At 39.9% G+C, this 16,437-nt stretch overlaps 1 protein-coding gene across 2 annotated transcripts in view; it reads left to right on the top strand.

Annotated features, from left to right (window-relative positions):
- FAM214A (family with sequence similarity 214, member A) overlaps positions 1 to 16,437 on the top strand; it is a 49,194-nt gene that overhangs the window by 13,124 nt on the left and 19,633 nt on the right. The window contains exon 1 of one of the 2 annotated variants that reach the window (XM_009330970.1): positions 10,598 to 10,655. The exons of the other annotated variant lie outside the window; for it this stretch is intronic. Within the exon in view, the coding sequence (XP_009329245.1) occupies positions 10,604 to 10,655 (52 nt within the window). The 5' untranslated portion in view covers positions 10,598 to 10,603. Of the gene's footprint in view, positions 1 to 10,597; positions 10,656 to 16,437 lie in introns of those variants that run through there. 2 annotated transcript variants of the gene reach the window in all.

The following is a 16,437-nucleotide window of genomic DNA, read 5'->3' as shown; positions in this document are numbered from 1 at the left end:
TTAAAAGTGAGACATCTAGTAAAATGTCAAATCTGCTAACAGTTGTAGTTAGTGTGGCCATATGTAACTGCTTGACGCTTCATTGTTATGGAGAAAAAAAACCTCTCCCCACTCCCAAAAACACCCCGAAGCTTAACTGAGTTTCTTCTGTGCCTTGTTATGTAGGTCAAGTTTCTCTCTTTTCTTTTTTTTTTTTCCCCCTCCAGCAGGAGGAAACTATTACAGTATTTTGATTTCTGCTAGAAACAATGCATAAAAGCATTATCAGCCCTTTGCCACTACTTGTTTGTCTTGGGGCAAATGAAGCTGATGCAAATATGTCAGCTTTGGGGGCAACTAAAGATATGTATTCTTTAATTAGCAGCTTACTGGTTGCTCAACTATATGCTGTGTTTAAAGCTAATTAAATAGCATACTGAACTCAATGCTGAACTGAGGATTATCCATTCCTTTTTATGCAAACCTGTTCTCTAAAAATGCAAATGTTGTTCTGACCAAGTACTTGCATGTATTTTCATCCTGGGTCTAGAGCTTGCCTGGTATTCCTCTGAAAGGTACCGGAGCTCTAGCTTAAGTGAGCCTGCTGACATTAGGTGCTCACCTCCTGATACGGGAGGAGGAACAATTCCGCTAGTGTACTCCTGCCGTTTGTGTGGGAATATTGGTTTTGAATCGCTGAAGCATTGCTTTATAAAAGGAATTTTTGAGAGGACAAAGTGAAGTTTCATAATTGCATATATTAAATTTTAAATGTGTTAATTTAATGTCTGCCATTTTGCTATGTAGAAAATTACCATATATTAGGAGAGAGGGAGGCAAACTAGATTCTTGGCTGAAATTCTGTTAAGCATTTAAATTTTGACCCTGTGTAGCACTTTATTCTTTTGAGTACCAGAAGACTATTAAAGCTTAATAACATGACTTACAATGTGGAAACTTGTAAATAGCTGAATTGTGCTGTGTGACACAGTTCAATTCTAAAACGATCAAAAAAGTTCTTTTGTTTTACGCAATCAAAATTTCGTAGTGGGCTCTGGTGTCCATTTTAAAACGAGCAGTCTTTTACACAGCTCGACAGTTGTAATGTCCTCATTTATCCTCCCAAATAAAGTTTTAAAAACAATTTTATGGGCCTGGCCGTTCTCCCAGAAATTTTTTAAATGAGAAGCATATATTGTCTCTCTTTTGTAACTTTTTTACTTTTGCAGGTTACTGTTTAACCGCTTAAGGGCAGGCCTTGTAGGTGAAGGTTAATAGCATTGGAACGATTACCCGAGGAGCTTCACGCTGCTCCACCATCATCAATTTCATCTCAGTTCTTTCAGAGCTCCTTGCGTTTCTGATGAAGCAGTACAGTATTTGCCTCTGGTCTCTTAGCCTTATTGCTTTCCCTCCACCCCACCCTCTAAATAATCTGGACTGCAAATACTGAAACAAACCTACTGAAGCTGGAGGTGGCCTCACTAGCTGGGAGGAGGATTTTGGGTGGTCAAACATGTTCTGACAAAGTTGCACAAGATAAATTACCCACCACTTAGATGACAGTGAACAGGTTGTAACATCAAAGTTTTGAGAGATGAAGTAGGAAAGCACAAAGAGAAGATGAATACGGAAAGAAACTGCAGTAGAAGAGGTCAGATGTCATGGAAATAGTTTGCTCTGTGCTTTTTGTTTTGTCTTTTTCTTTATTTCAGATAAAATAATGGGATTCTTAATCTACATTCCTCACCTGAGGACACTTCCTAACAAGTCCTGTGCTTCTTTTCTGTGTGCTTTTTTAAGTACCCCGATAGCTAGTTCTGTTCCAGCAGCAGTGCTGCAGAAGTTTCCAACTTGCAGGTGTGATTTCTAACTGACATGTTGTAATAAAGTTATAAGACTATCAGCTCCTACTTAACCTGCGTACTATATATCTAATGTCTAATGTGTTGTCCATTAAAATAAAATTCTTGAATTCTTGAGTGTTTCTATCTTTTCTCCTTGTGAATATCCTTTAAAAGCTTTATTAACAGTGCATTTGCACTGTTTGGTTTGTTTCTCATTTTCTTGTTTTTCATCTATTCTGGGAAAATAAAATTTAAAAAAAAAGGCAGCTCAGCGGCATTAGTAGGTGCCTCACACGTGGGTAGAAAATGTGCTTAACAGTTCTTCCCCAGTGTGACTGTATTTATCTTGGGCTCAGGTATGCCATCGGTGTTCGCATAGCTTCTTGGAGTTGAACCGAGTCTCTGGAGTTGACATGGTTTGGTAGCCAGAAAGGTGCCCTGGATCTAATTCACCAAGCCTTCACATGTGAAGTTGAATAGCTGTAATGGAGGCTTTTCCTGAACATGCTGAAAGAAAAAACTTTTTCAGACACTTCCTAGACTATTTAGTTGCATCGTTCTCATTGAAACCAGAAGTAATGAAACTGTCTGGGTTCTTGTTTTGATACAGTATCACATGGGTCTCTAAACCATTGCATTATATCAGATCTATCCTATGCACGTGTGGGTGTATCTACCAAATCTCTCATCCTCGTAGAATCTGAAAAGGCATCTCAGCCAGTGCTGTCTCTGCACCAGGTCTTGCCACACTGAGATTGCTAGCACTTACAACAGGCTACTGGTCGGCCTCTCACCTGAGTGAAAGACTAGCCTGGAAAATACCGTCTTGTTATTTGGATGTGTGAATTAGTCTTCTGATGCTCTGCAACTTTCTTTCCATATTGCCACATAAATACTTTTCAAATTTTTCTTCTACTTTGTAAGTTCGGGGGATCTGAGCTTTACTGGCCTTGCCTGCGAACAGAATGCTCTTAGCGTATGTGATGCAGTGTTTCCTTGTTAAATGACTGAAACAAGGACTTCCTGCTTGAAGGCCTCTTACTTGCTTCTAATAATACTGATTTTTCTTTTTTTTTTTTTGTGAAGTCGTTTTAGGAACAGTAAAAGAAACAGTCATGTTGTTCCCTTTTTGTCATTGTATAGCCTCCCGCTTTCTTCTGAGAGCATGATGAGTGGGGAGCAACAAGACTGGCCTGCTCTCCTAGGGCGAGATTCAGAAAGAGGCAGTATTTTGCTTTAGGTCATAGAGATTTGAATTAAGATAGTGAAGTCAAGGTAAAGCAAAAGATTTTTAACTCCAAAATTCTAAGCTTGGACATGTGAGAACTAGGTTTTTGTTTTCTTAATGTATACAGCTAGGAGATGAATGTATTTCAGATTCTCTTAGAGGATAAAAGACAGTACTTCCTTGCTAATATCACATAGCTGAGTCTATGCTGTTCGTACTCTGAAATAATATCACAAAACTGTTTTCTTCTGCAATATTGAGAAGATGGGATATAGAAGATCAAGGGATTCTGTGGAACTTGGGAATATAACATATAGTGGAATGTGCTTAAATGGGAGGGATGTAGCCTGTCTCAGTTCAGCCACATCATCTACTGTCTGATGAAATTCTTTTCAAATTGATGTCTTTAACAATAAAGCTGCTGCTTCCAGACGATGGTGTCTGCATAACTGTATGCCTTTTCCTTGGTGAGAAAGGAGAATATTGACCGAGTTTGAGTAATGGTGGTCATCCTACCTGAAAGATAACTGAGCCCTCAGATGAATGTCCACGTTAATTAGGAGCTTTACAAAAGGGGCGAAGGTGGGGAGTTAGATTCTGCAAACTTAAATAGCAAGCACCGGCGCTAACAAGCAAGACTGTTGTGAAATAGTTAATAACAGATGGCTGAACTTCTGATGCAAATGATCAGACAGAACAAGAGAAGTTCTCTGCATCCTGACCCAGAGACTCCTCACTGCTGCCATGGCAACTAACGCTTTTTTTTCCTCTCCAGTTTTAGCAAAGTTTATGGAACTGAAGATGACTTGTTGGTTTTACGACTTTAAAATAAATTTTAAAAGGCAAAGCAGACCAGCTGGAGGAGGAGAAAATGTAAACTAAGAGAATGTGGATATGAATTCCTAGAGGCCTTGAGTATTTTAGTTCCTATAAGATCTCTCTAAAAGATGTCTGAAGGACTGTATACTTTAAAATGCCTGGCAGTTAAAGCATTAGTTTAAATAAGAAAGTTTATCATCCGAGGGGATCTTTCTGATTCCTTTTCATTTATTACTTACTGCAACTCCCAACAGAAGGGGGAGAGGGAGAAGGAGGTAGGAAGCTGTGTGTATTTGGCCTGGGCATGGCACAGAGGAGCAAGGAAGAACCTGTAGCTCGTGGGGTGGATGTGACCTTTCATCCGACTTGCACTTGCAGCTAGGCGTTTGTCCTCCTCGGTGGGAGTAGGGGAATGTCACTGTAGGACAGTGAAGGTCCGTAGTGGGGGCCACGGAGGGGGTTGAAGCTGTTGGCCACTGGACAGGGTAGGACCTTCTCTGCCACCCCTGTTCAATGGTTAAAGACTGGGAGAGTATTCTGGAGAAATACCACTACAGCCCTACTTTGTCCGTGCTCTTTTTGCTAAGGTGCTTGCCTTTGGCTGCTGTGAGCAGGATGCTAGAAGGACCCCGAGTGCTATCTTTCTTATTTTTATAGCAAAGTTACCCTGCAGTTCCTGTACGTACTATAGTTAAATTCAAAATAGAAGGTTCAATATCTCTTTTTAGGGTAGGGCACCTGAAGGAGTGTTGGTATAGACTAAACTTCATGGCACTGAAACTACCGGAGGGAAGTGCTTCTGAGGCAGGTCTTGGTCTGGTCCCCTGGGAAAGCTGTGAACCAGACCCGTGTATATTACTGAACGCAGGTCACTTCTCATAAAGCATAAACAACCCCTTGTAAGTCTGTTCTATCAGTGCTGTTACGAACGTGTAATTTCTTCAGCTCTTGCTGTTTTTGTGAGGTATATCTGTGCCTGTGGGTCTTGCACTACAACAGTGGCTTCTTTACAGAATGAAGTCCTTCACGTATATGTGTACCAAGCCACTATATTCTCAAACTGTATTTCCAGTGTGTATCATATTGCTGCGTTTGGTTGTCTAGGTGGATCAAGGAATTCTTCGGCTTCCAGGTGTATAACTCAGTCATAATATTACTTTTAAAGAGAAGGGAAGCAAATTCCTGGAGTTCTTGCCTGAAGATTATTATTTGTTATCTGTGATACAAATTAAGAGGCACATTCAGGTATCACGTTTTGCTGGCTATGATACAAGCACGGAACAAAAGACCATCCTCACCTCAGACCTTATGTAAGTGTCAAACACGAAATCAATGACTTCCAACAGAGGGTCCTAAGAAAAGAAAGGGATAATACCGATGAGACAGATAAACTGTGCTCCCGGCATAGAGGCTAACAAGCTTTTATCACCTAACAGAGAAGCTGGAAAGCAGACTCATTTTCCATCAAGTGTGTTCTTCCTGACTGTAGGACAACACGGGGCGGGGGGAGTACAAGTGTTTAAAGTAATCAGAGGCTAATTGGAAGTTTGCTGCAATAGTGAGTGGGAGACAACAGGAATGGTGGTATGCCATGGAAGATCTTGAAAGTTTAAAAAAAAAAAAGGTCATTTGCTTGTTATGAAAGATGATGTTTTGAGAAGCAAAAAAGACAACAGGAAAATACGGTTTCCTGTTTGACACCGACCAGACGTACCTTCCTCACAAGGCTGGATGCTGGCGAGGCATAATCTTTTCTATGTCTTTTTCACACTCATTTTCAGTGATGAATTCTGTGACAATCCTGCGGGCACCGCTGGCACTTCCCGAAGCAGGCAGATAAGGCACTGCCATCTGCTAGCTGAAGCCCGGGGGGTATTCAGTGGGCTGTGCCCGGCCCAGAGGTCCCCACTGGCAGGGCGTGTTTCCAGCTTCGTCGCAGCTTGGACTGTGAAGAATTTATCTCTGAGGAAAATCTTAGGATGTCAGACCATGTTTTTCCACAGTCAAGAGTAAAACCAACTCACGCTGAAAGCAATTCTCTAAATGCTCTTTCCTAGGGATCCAATCCAGCAATAAGGGTGTAGTGAACCCAGCTTGCACGTTTTTCTGGGGATAAAGAGGGCAGGTTGCTTGTTGTCTGGATTCCCATGCCAGATTCTGGTCCTTTCAAGATCAGCCACTAATTCAGATGGTAAGAATAAAATGTTCTGTGCTAAAAATCTCTCAGATACTTTTTTTTTTATTAGTTCTTGAAGACAAGTGATTGCAAAAACCAGCTGTTTACCCTAATAGCCGATGTGGCTATAGCCACATATGTAAATATGTGGCTATTAATATAGCCAAATATGTAAAATTAAAATCTTTTTGGCTATACTCTTCTACACTTACTTTTTTATCTCTTAAAAAAAGATCCTCCTCCATTGTTGCCACTTGATAGTAATGAAATTTGTTTTCTTTATTGATTTCTAACAGAAAATCTCTGTTTAATCTTTTTGGTAAGTGAAAAGGTTGACAAAACAAGTACGTCTATCAGGAACGTGGATTCTGTAATGTTCGTGGTGCTTTTTTTTTGTCTGATGCTCAACTTGAGCATTCACAATAATTTATTAAATCCATAAAACCTGACAAGTGGCTGAATCCTTAACATTGCCTGAACTATGCTAGGAGCTGATGTGTAGCAGATAGTGACTTTTTCAGCTGAGCTGAAGGCAGCTTGGAGCAATTTTCCCCAAAAGAAAGTCATTTTGACATCTTCTGATTTAAGTTTCATTGAATATTTACTTTGGACATTAATACCTTTTTCTGCTGGTCCCAAATTCAACATTTTTTTCCCCTGCTGTTTACTTTTGATTAAATATATATTTGCAAGTTATCAAGGAGGAACTAAAGTTAGGTTTTATTTGTTTATCTGTCTTTGCTTATGTCAGTTGTTTTTGCACAGAATACAAAAGAGGCTGTGGAGGGCCTTGAGCTTTGACTGGATAAAAACTGTTGTTCTTCATAAGCTGCTCGTGTACACTATTTTTAGTGTAGTGTTTTGTTTTTGCTAATAATTCATTGCTCTGTCTCTTGACTCGCAGGTCACCTGATTTTAGAGCACGCAAACATAGAGGTTGGATACTTTACTATTCTATAAACTGCTAGTTTATCTTGAGGAGCAGGATGCTGCTGCCGCTGGTGAGATTGCTTTGGAAGTGGTCGTGGAGGGGTGAGCCCTGTCCCTTCGGTTCGCTGGAAAGTATGTTCTAAGAATACACAGTACAGGGTGTTACAAAACACACGTGCAACCAATAAACTCGGAGTGGAGGCCAGGGATGATGGGTGACTCGAGGTCAGCGCTGTGCAGGGAGACTTTTGCCTGCTGGCCTTCACCGTGCCTGTCTTCGCTCCGTGCCAGCAACGGCGCAGTCATCCATGAACTCACTTTTTCCCTTGAGAAGGGAGAATTGTTTTGAACAGATATGTTATGAATACACCACTATTATTCTTGCTCTAGTAGTGTTAATTTTGGCACTTTGGATGAGTGTCTTGCGTCTTTTGTCATAAACTTGTTTTGTTCCACGAGGTGCCCAATGGCTGGATGTTTCTGGTAGCCTTCAAAGCTGCAATGGAAGCCTGGCAGGATGGTTGAATGAAGGGAGAGGGAAAGCAGACACTTAAATTTTGTAAGCAAGCAAGCATGTTGTTTGAAATTTCAGTGTTCAAGTGGGCCCAGTTTTTAAAAAAGTACTTTCCAAGATGTGCGTATGTGTGGAGGGAAAACCTAACAGGGTCTGAATGCTCCAGAGTTTCATTAGTCTGACTGGTTTTTTTTAAACCTTAAAGTAAATCTGACCCGTAACAAGATACATGTCACTCAGCTAGATCCTGGCGATTCTTCAAATTGCGTGAAAACAAAGAGGAACAAAACCTGCATCCATCATGCTATTCAGTACTTGTACAGATGAAATAGGTCTAGACATGTAAAATGACTATTCTGATGGTTTGGATTGAACTAAAAATTCATTACTACCCAGGCAGTTGCAGATTTTTAATTCCTGGCCCATGAGGTCTTTTCAGCCTCGTGGAAAACTGCACAGACTGTCATCTTCTCTAGAATTTAAAAATAAAGCAAATTAACTTTCACCTGTCTGGATCTCAGGTTAACTGAAACAGGGATATCAGCTGACCTGGGTAACAGTGCTGGCATTCTCAGGGCTTTCTTTTAATTCATAACATAGTTTTTATAGGTTCCTCTAAGACAACAGAATATTTGAAATTGAGTGTTGTGTGCGCCCTTGAGGGAGAGGGGTTGTATTTTGGGTGGGTGCAGGGCTTGCCGCTGCACTGATGAGTTGCTGATAGTGCCTCTTTTGCACTCTTAGCAAATTTGTAGTGCTAGTAATGAAACCAAAACTTTCTGAAAACGTGACACATCTAAATGATCAAAATTCTTGTCCCTGAAGAAATGACATACTAATCACGCACGTGGGAGGCCTCAGTTGTTTTTTTTTTTCCTTAATAGTCCTTTAATAGAGTAGACTACTTTCATCAAAAAGTGGACTAGGTCATAGGTGTTTTTTTCCCAAAACATCTAGACTTCTGCCCACCCCCATCCCACAGCCTTCTCTGCCTTACTGTTGTTCTGCGGGTTTTTTGTTACCACAGCAAAACTGAGAAATTGCAGTATCTATTAAAAATAGATACTGATAGGTAGCTTTGAGGAGATTTTCAACATACAAGGGGTTCCTTAGTAGTCTTTACAAACAGTTGTCTTGTATCTTTCTGTACATTGAAAAAAGATACTTTTCAGGAGATAAAAAGCAGGGGGGAATTACCAGGAATGGCTGACTTGTGCAAGTTTAAATTAGGTTATTAAAGTCAGTAGTTCCAGAGTCTGAAGATCATGGCTATCAGAAACCATCTGTTGGGCTCGTTGGCACCTCACCGTAGTGTGAAGATGAGAATGTTTGGCTACTGGTTGTTGAAACTTTTCAGACTGTGTGGAAGGCTGAGTGCTTTAGTACTTACAAAAATTCAGTTGCTTTGACAACAATATTGTGTTGAAGGCTGAGTGCTTAGTGAAGGGTTTCCATAATGTGCAATCCCATAAGTCAACTTTTTTCAGGGGGTTTCCCTGACTCCAGTGGCTGTGGCATCCTTGCTGATTCCACCCAAAAATGAGTCAGTGCTTTCACATTGCACTTTTCAAATTCACTCTGGTTTATTTTCAAGAGGTCTGACTATGGTCTGAAGCAAATGGCACATGATGTAACCGTTCTTTTTCTTGCAATCATCTTAGGGAAGAAGAATACCAGTTTGTGCCTGGTAATTATAAACCAAAGTGGAACCTGTGCTCACACAGAGTGCAGCTGGCCTTCCCCAGCAGGAGTTTTGTGTGCTCCTATTACAGTTTTGTTCAGGCCCTTAATGACTCTTCCAAATCATTCACTCAAAATCTTTTTGAGAGCTGAAGGCTACTTTGCATTCCTCCTCATAAAAGAAGTGTTATTTTATTGGTGTTAACAGGAAAATAATCACAAGAACACTTGAAAGTATATTGTCAAAGTTTCTAAGCACAATAAACATTTAAGATGATGAGATAAAGCATGAAATACCTCAAAGAGATTAATTTTTAGTGTTAGTGGGGAAACTTTAAAAACTAGTGTTTTTTGGCAAGTGTAACCCTACATCACTGTGAATGCTGTTCCCAAAGATACTTCCATATATTGTGAAGACGATAAGCTACAGAGGATTAAACTGAGTAACACTTTAGCAAAAATCCGGTCAGCACAAGATGCAAACATGTTGTGTTTTAAGTAGAGGGCTGCTCTCTCTGGCAGCTCTCATAAGCATTGAAATACCTACTGTAGGATTTTTAAACAGTCCCGTGTTGTTTTCCAGTAACATCTGAGAGTGATTTATTATTACAAATTACTGCTCTCCATCTTTAAGCCAATCTCTGTATAAAATATTGCAGAAGTCTGCAAATAGTTGAATCTTTGTCAAGCTGGATTGTTAAACAAATTAAAGAGGAAACTTATGTCTGCCGTCCTGAATAGTATTGTATTTAAGGCCTCAAATAAAATTTCTGGCATGCATTTTTATTTATGTATCATAGAAATGCTATCACAGCTGGAATTTAATGCCTAGCTGTTGTCAACCTGTTTAATGGGAGGGATGTCTTGGCTTCCAAATGGAGTTAGACCTCCCAGTACTCAATTGCTGCAACTGTCATATGGATGATATGCCCTCAGAAAGAGATGAGGCTTAGCCAAATACATGAGCTTTTTCATTGTTAATTCATGTTGGGCTTCCTTTGAAAAGAAAGCAACAGCTATGGAGCCACTGCAGTATGATATTTACAGCTAACATGAAGTTGAGTAAGTCGATGAATGCCTTCAGTCTGTATGTCTTCAGCCATGTCGTTGCTGCTAAGCTGGTTCTTGAATTAGTGAGGAGCAATAGTGAAGATGGTCATCAGCAGTCATCATCCTCATCTCCAAAGACAGTTCCCTTGGCTGGGGAAGCCTCGATGAAAGATGAAACAGTCATCATCCACATCAGTGAAGGAACTGTGAAAAAAAAAATTGAATATATATCTAGAAATCTCATACTGGAAAATCTGTATTTTAATATAAAAACACCTAATTGTTTTTCCAGAGAAATTTTCATGTATTTTGTAAGCTTAAGTGCGCTCTGTTTTCTGTTCTAGGGTGACACACGGCTCCTTCAGCTCCCCAAACCAAGCATGCTGGATGCGGTTTCACATTATGGTGGCAGTGACTGTGAACCTAGCCTAGGTCTGATCTCCACATTGCCCTTGCTTCATCCTGTGAACTAGGGTGGGATTTAAAACAGGACCATTTCAGTAATTTGGTTTCAATATAATTCTGCAAAACTTATATCAGCATATTTACAGGGGTGGTAAATCACAGTATTGACGGTGAGAGTGGAGGCTAGATGTAAACCCTTTATTCCCTTCCAGTTACAGCTGAGTGTCTATTCTATACTTAGTGCCACATACTTATGTTTCCTCCTAATTGTTTTCTTTTATGAACTAACAGAAATACCTGAAAAAATAGTTTTGAGTTGCAGAATTAGAAATCCTATTGCTTTGTCAGGTTTTTTAAGTTTTTTTTTTTTGTTCAGGTAGGTTTATCGAGTCACGCAGTTTGTTCTAACATAATCTAATTTAGGCAGAGCATCAGCTAATCAAGGAAAAATGTAAAAAGCTAGAGAAGAATGAATGGAAAACTCAGAAATTTAGTCTGCTCCTAACAGGCGTGTTTGTTTCATTATAATGTAACTTCAGAGTTTTTTGTGTAGTCACATTTAACAAAATCACAATCTAGGAAACTGTAATATAAAGGAAAACACATAATGATGCGTGCTTAAGTAAGGGCATTAGCTGAGACAAGTCCTCTTTGCTTTCAGTACCTGTCCGGTTATGGCATGTCGGTACAAGTAGCATGTTTTATAACCCATTCGGTAGACTAGTAAGTTTAGGGATCAGCAAAAAGCGTATGTTCTGTTCCTTCAACTGGCTTATATTTAAAATGCTAAACATTGCAGCACTGAAAATCTTACAGCTTTACACTGACATTTCAGCACTTATTTACCCATGTCAGGATACAGTGGAACAACTGTATTTTAGAATATACGAGTTCTCTTGCACCTTTTGGTGAACTGAGGTTTGAAATGAGCCTCAAACTTCACATTTTCAGGTATTGCTTTCCTTCTACTAGATGCAGACGATGAAATCATAATGATTGACCTACTTCACAATTTGTGATTTCCTTGTGGAGCAAGAAACAATTCAGCTTACGTCATTTGTTCTTAAGTATTCCTTTTCTTTGTCCAGTTAAGAGACAATAAAACCGGTTTCCCTGATCAAAATGCAAATATTGGATCTAGGATTTGGTTTAATGCCAAAAAATCAAAAGAAGCAGGTTAAACTGTTGTTGCTTGGGTAAAAATAGAAAGCTACAGTTGGAAGAAGAGAAGTGACTCAGTAAGCAGTATGGTGATGGCAAAATGGGATGTCAGCCAAAACGCAGGAAGCAAGATGGGAACACCCAGATCAGTTTAACAGTCTGCATTTTACACTCTCAAAGAGCAGTAGTTTCTGAGATTACTGCAGGAAATTTAAGCTTCAAATGAATTTAACTGGATTTTATTTCTGTACTCATTAAGCTGCTTGAAAACTAAATAAGTTTTAGTAAAATGTGAATTGTACTCTTTTTTTTTTTTCCCCAGCCCCATTTTAAGACCAGTCTCGTTTTAGTAACTTTATTTACGGTAAAGCTGCCTCGAGATTAGCTCTGGATGCTGTGAGAGGCATCCAGCAGAAGCGTGCAGTAGATCAGCAGCGGTACACACGTACCAGGGGAGTTACTGCAGTGCTGCAGTCTGGAGTGGAGCTGATGGCACTGATTGGTACTGATTGATTTTTTATTGCTCTGGAGCTCGGGAGTAACTTCATCAGCTGCCATGTAGCTGTGTCTTGATTTTTAACACCCCCCCACACACACTTACAAGATGGTGTGCTTTGTTTTGTTTTTCTAATTATAAACTGGCATAACAACACAAAAGCAGGTGAATTTCCTCCTGTTCTCCTACACAAAACTAAGTGGATCCAGCAATTTTTTACAGCTTATACTTTATTGTCTTTGAATAGCAGGTATGCATCAATCCTAATGTAAAACTCCTATGCTGCCATTTCCTGCCTACAGCTGAACTGCTTTGATAATCGGGTCGTGGTTCAGTTTGGTACCCTGGAGAAAGTAAGGAGACGGCAAGAGTAAGATGAGGTGTTGTGCTGCTCTCCTCATGTGTTCATGATGGCTGTCCCTGAGCTCAAAGATCTTGAGCCCTAAGAATCTAAGATAGGAGTCAATGTGGGGGGGAAAAAAAAAATCTCTGTAGAAGTATTCCTAAGATAAGGTGAGTAACCAGTTCCATTGCATTGGCTTAAATTTAAGTGAACTTAACTAATAGCTTGTTTCTTGCAGCAAGTAGACTATGACTTTAACTCTTCAGAACTTAAATTATACTTAAACTCTTAATATTGCAAGGCTTTTGAAGCGTGTGACTTCAGATATAATTACGGGTTTGTAATATACAGACGCAACATGACTGCTCATTCAGAGAATCATGATATAATTATGGGTTTGTAATATGCAGACACAACATGACTGCTCATTCGGAGAATCATGGATATGGGGGGTTCAAGGGCAACTTTCTTTGATGTGAAGCACAATGTGGAATTAGTTAACCGAAGCATCCGTAGGTGTTTCTAATTCCAGAAGAGAAGCTGTTAGTCAAATGTTTACATTGTGTTTCATTTCCTTCACAGTAGTTTCTTGAATCCCTGCCTTACTCTTAAAATATGGAACTACCTTTAACCTACTTCTTAGAATAGCGAGATAATAAAACTTATTCGGAGTTGACTCTTTTGGGGAAGGGCCAGAGAGCTTTTGCTGTAATTATTTTAAATGCAGGGCGATGCCTTTGCTAGGAGGTGATGGGTTCTGCACGCTGACGCTGCAGGCGCTTTTTCTCCGGTGTACCTGACTTCTGCCACGGGACTCTTAGGCTGAAGCATCTCCTTACGGACTGCCTGTACTAAAAGTACAAAAAACCAAGATCCAAGTACTTAAGCAATATTTTTAGTCTTTCAAAAGGATTGCAGCACGTGAAGGAAGCAGAGAGCAGAGGTGGGCAACCATGCCACGGTGCCCACCGGACAGCTGGGGTAGGGCAGGAGCAGGGCTTGCGTCAGCTGCGAATCCGAACAGCCTACACCGTGCACTCCGTATTTTGTTTAGTGTTTTGCTTACTGGTTTTCAACTTTCTAAGAAGTGAAATAGAAATCTGATTACTTTAAATCGGTGGCCTTCAAAATCCAGTATGGATGCCTAAAGATTTTCCAGGGAAGGTCTGGACTGTTACAGAGCATGTTTAAAGGCAATTGTTAGTTGTTTCATGGACTCTCTAAGAAAGTAGCCCTCCAAATCAGTGGAGGTCAGGACTAATGGATACCTCGAGTTGAACAAATTTGTCTTTCTTTGAAGAAGGGTACTTTACCAAAATGAGCTCTCCTCCTGAGAAGAGGAGGACAAGCTTGCTAGATATTTGTGGTGTCCAGTGCGGTATGAAAGGTGCTAGGACAATAAAATAAGCATGGACAAAGAGAGATTACAGTTGCAGCACTGACGGGTGGTGGTAGGAGGAGGAAAGCATGGGGGGACAGGGCGGGAGGAGCTCTGCTGGGGCCGTCGCTGCCTCGCTGTCCCCGGGCAGGACAGGAGAAGGGCTTGCAGATGTACCTTCTGGTGGCCCCTGGAGCACGGCGGGTTACATGATACCGAATGTCTTTGTTTCCTGTCTAAGCCTAGAAAATAGATTAAATGCTCTTCTAATACACATATTTCAGGAAAACATTTTCTGTCATTACTACAGAAAATGCTGCGATAGGAAAGGGAAGGGAGTTGGTCTACACAAGCGTGACCCAGTTGGGAAAGGAGTCAGCTGGGCACAACTGGATTAACTGAAGTTTTGGGAGAGTCCTTGGGTTACAGTTAAGTGGATTTGTGACTCACTAGTACCACATACCTAACTTGCATAGACGTTTTAGGATGTGAGCCAATTTAACTTTTCGGGGGGCGGAGGGGGTTGAGTTCTTTATTCCAATGCTCCCGTGGTTGTGCACATGTGTGTGGTGGACGGGGGAGGACAAGGATTTGAAGACTCTTTATGACATCTCTGGTTAAATGGGCTTTTCTGTTTGTCCAGAAGATGTAGAAAATCAGCCTTTTTTGAGGTTGGTATGTGCAGGAGGCAAAGGAAGATGAATGACGTGCCTCCAGGTTTCAGTTTTCCAGTGTTGTATGTTTTGGTTTATGTGTAGTAGCTTCAGTCTAAATTTATATTTTTCTCTTTTTCTATCCTAGAGTAGTCTGACATCTGTTGCTATCTCTTGTGAGCACCTGGTCAATAAACTTTAGTTTCAATGTATTGATTAAAGGGCTGTAGTGCCTTGTTACTTTAATCCCTATGTACTTGTGTCAACTAACTGGATTTTTTTGCTATTTTAAGGCAAATAAAACCCAGACGCTGCTGGGATGCATATTTTATGCTATATGCTTGCATGTTCCGTTGCTAGAGATGAAGCAGAACAATAATAATATTTGTATAGTCAGATTATAGGATTGAGGTTATCCTATGCACAGTATATGATGTGTGTCTCAAACAGGGCTGGTTCATAGACAATAGCAAACAGCACACAGTAAGACTTTTTTTTAACTAAACACTGAGTTTGCTGTTTCTATAAATCTTTCCACCCTTGTCCTCAATTACATCAACTTGCATCATCTGTGTCTGTTGTATAGGAACAGTTACCAGGCTTCTCAATATTTGTAGGGTTTTTTCCCTTTATGAAAACTCTTAGAAGTTGCTAAATGATACAGAAATCTAGTGGAGCTAAAAAAAGTCAATATGCCACATGAACTTTGTAGGAAAACATATTTCTCAATATCCATTGCTATTCATGCTTCAATTTTTTTTTTTTTAAGTCCAGATCAAATACCTGGTTTGTTACATTGCTGACATAATTTTGAAGTGTTGGCTCTGTCTTTATGATGCTGTTATGAAAACATAACTCAATACTTGCTGTTTATCATCCTGTAAGGAGATGCAGTTTTTATTTTGAAACAACGTCGTGTTTTTGTAACTGCAGCCAATACAAATATGTCTCTCTAGCTAGTTGGGTCTCTTCTTCCATCCTTAAGGCAAGAAACCGGTTGCTTCTGAAATAATAGGTCTGATATAGGAACAGAGGCAGTGTTTGCAAATTGAACGTAAAAGTAAGTTTTATCTGTTTGCATAAAGTAATATCGTGTATGTATTCTGAATCTTGAGTAATGATTATTTCAGATTTATTTACCTTGCTTTATTCGCTAGGTCTTGCTTATTTACTAGATTCACTGGATCTTGCATTTGGACATGCTTAAACTGTCTGTGGCTTGTTAGGTCAATTTGTGATACATATCTGTGAAGACACTGAGTGTTTTAAGCATACAATATAAGCTTTGGTATCAGATTTTTTTAATGCAAAAAGGGGGTGGGCTTTTTGCCTGAATCTAACCAGCTCAGCAGAAGCACTCAGGCCGTAGGATTTATCTATTAATTTGTGTCCGGTCCAGAAGCTTTTGATCAAATATGGATTCTTTCTAAAAAAGAGAGCCAGATAATAGAAGGTCTACTGCTTCACATGGTAAGCTGCTAATGGTAATTAAAGGGCATGTCTATTTTACTGTTACTTGCCATTTAAAATTCTCTAGTGTAAATTTTCAGGTATCACATTTTACTGTGCATGTTTCTGTTACAGTAAGAAGGCGTTTGAGATAGGATCTGTCTGCCTAAGCACGTGCAGGTCTTGATCAAGCTCTTTAATTTTTTTTTCTTTAAAACCATAGATGTTTTTACATATTTTAACTATTTTACACATATTTACATATTTTACACATTTTCTTAAGGATGAATTTTCCTTCTGTTTAGTCTGCTAAGCATGAGGCAATTCTT

The sequence above is a fragment of the Pygoscelis adeliae genome, unplaced genomic scaffold (genome assembly GCF_000699105.1).
Source record: "Pygoscelis adeliae isolate BGI_AS28 unplaced genomic scaffold, ASM69910v1 Scaffold318, whole genome shotgun sequence".
Taxonomy (NCBI): Eukaryota; Metazoa; Chordata; class Aves; order Sphenisciformes; family Spheniscidae; genus Pygoscelis; species Pygoscelis adeliae.
This window is presented reverse-complemented; position numbering and strand designations above follow the sequence as displayed.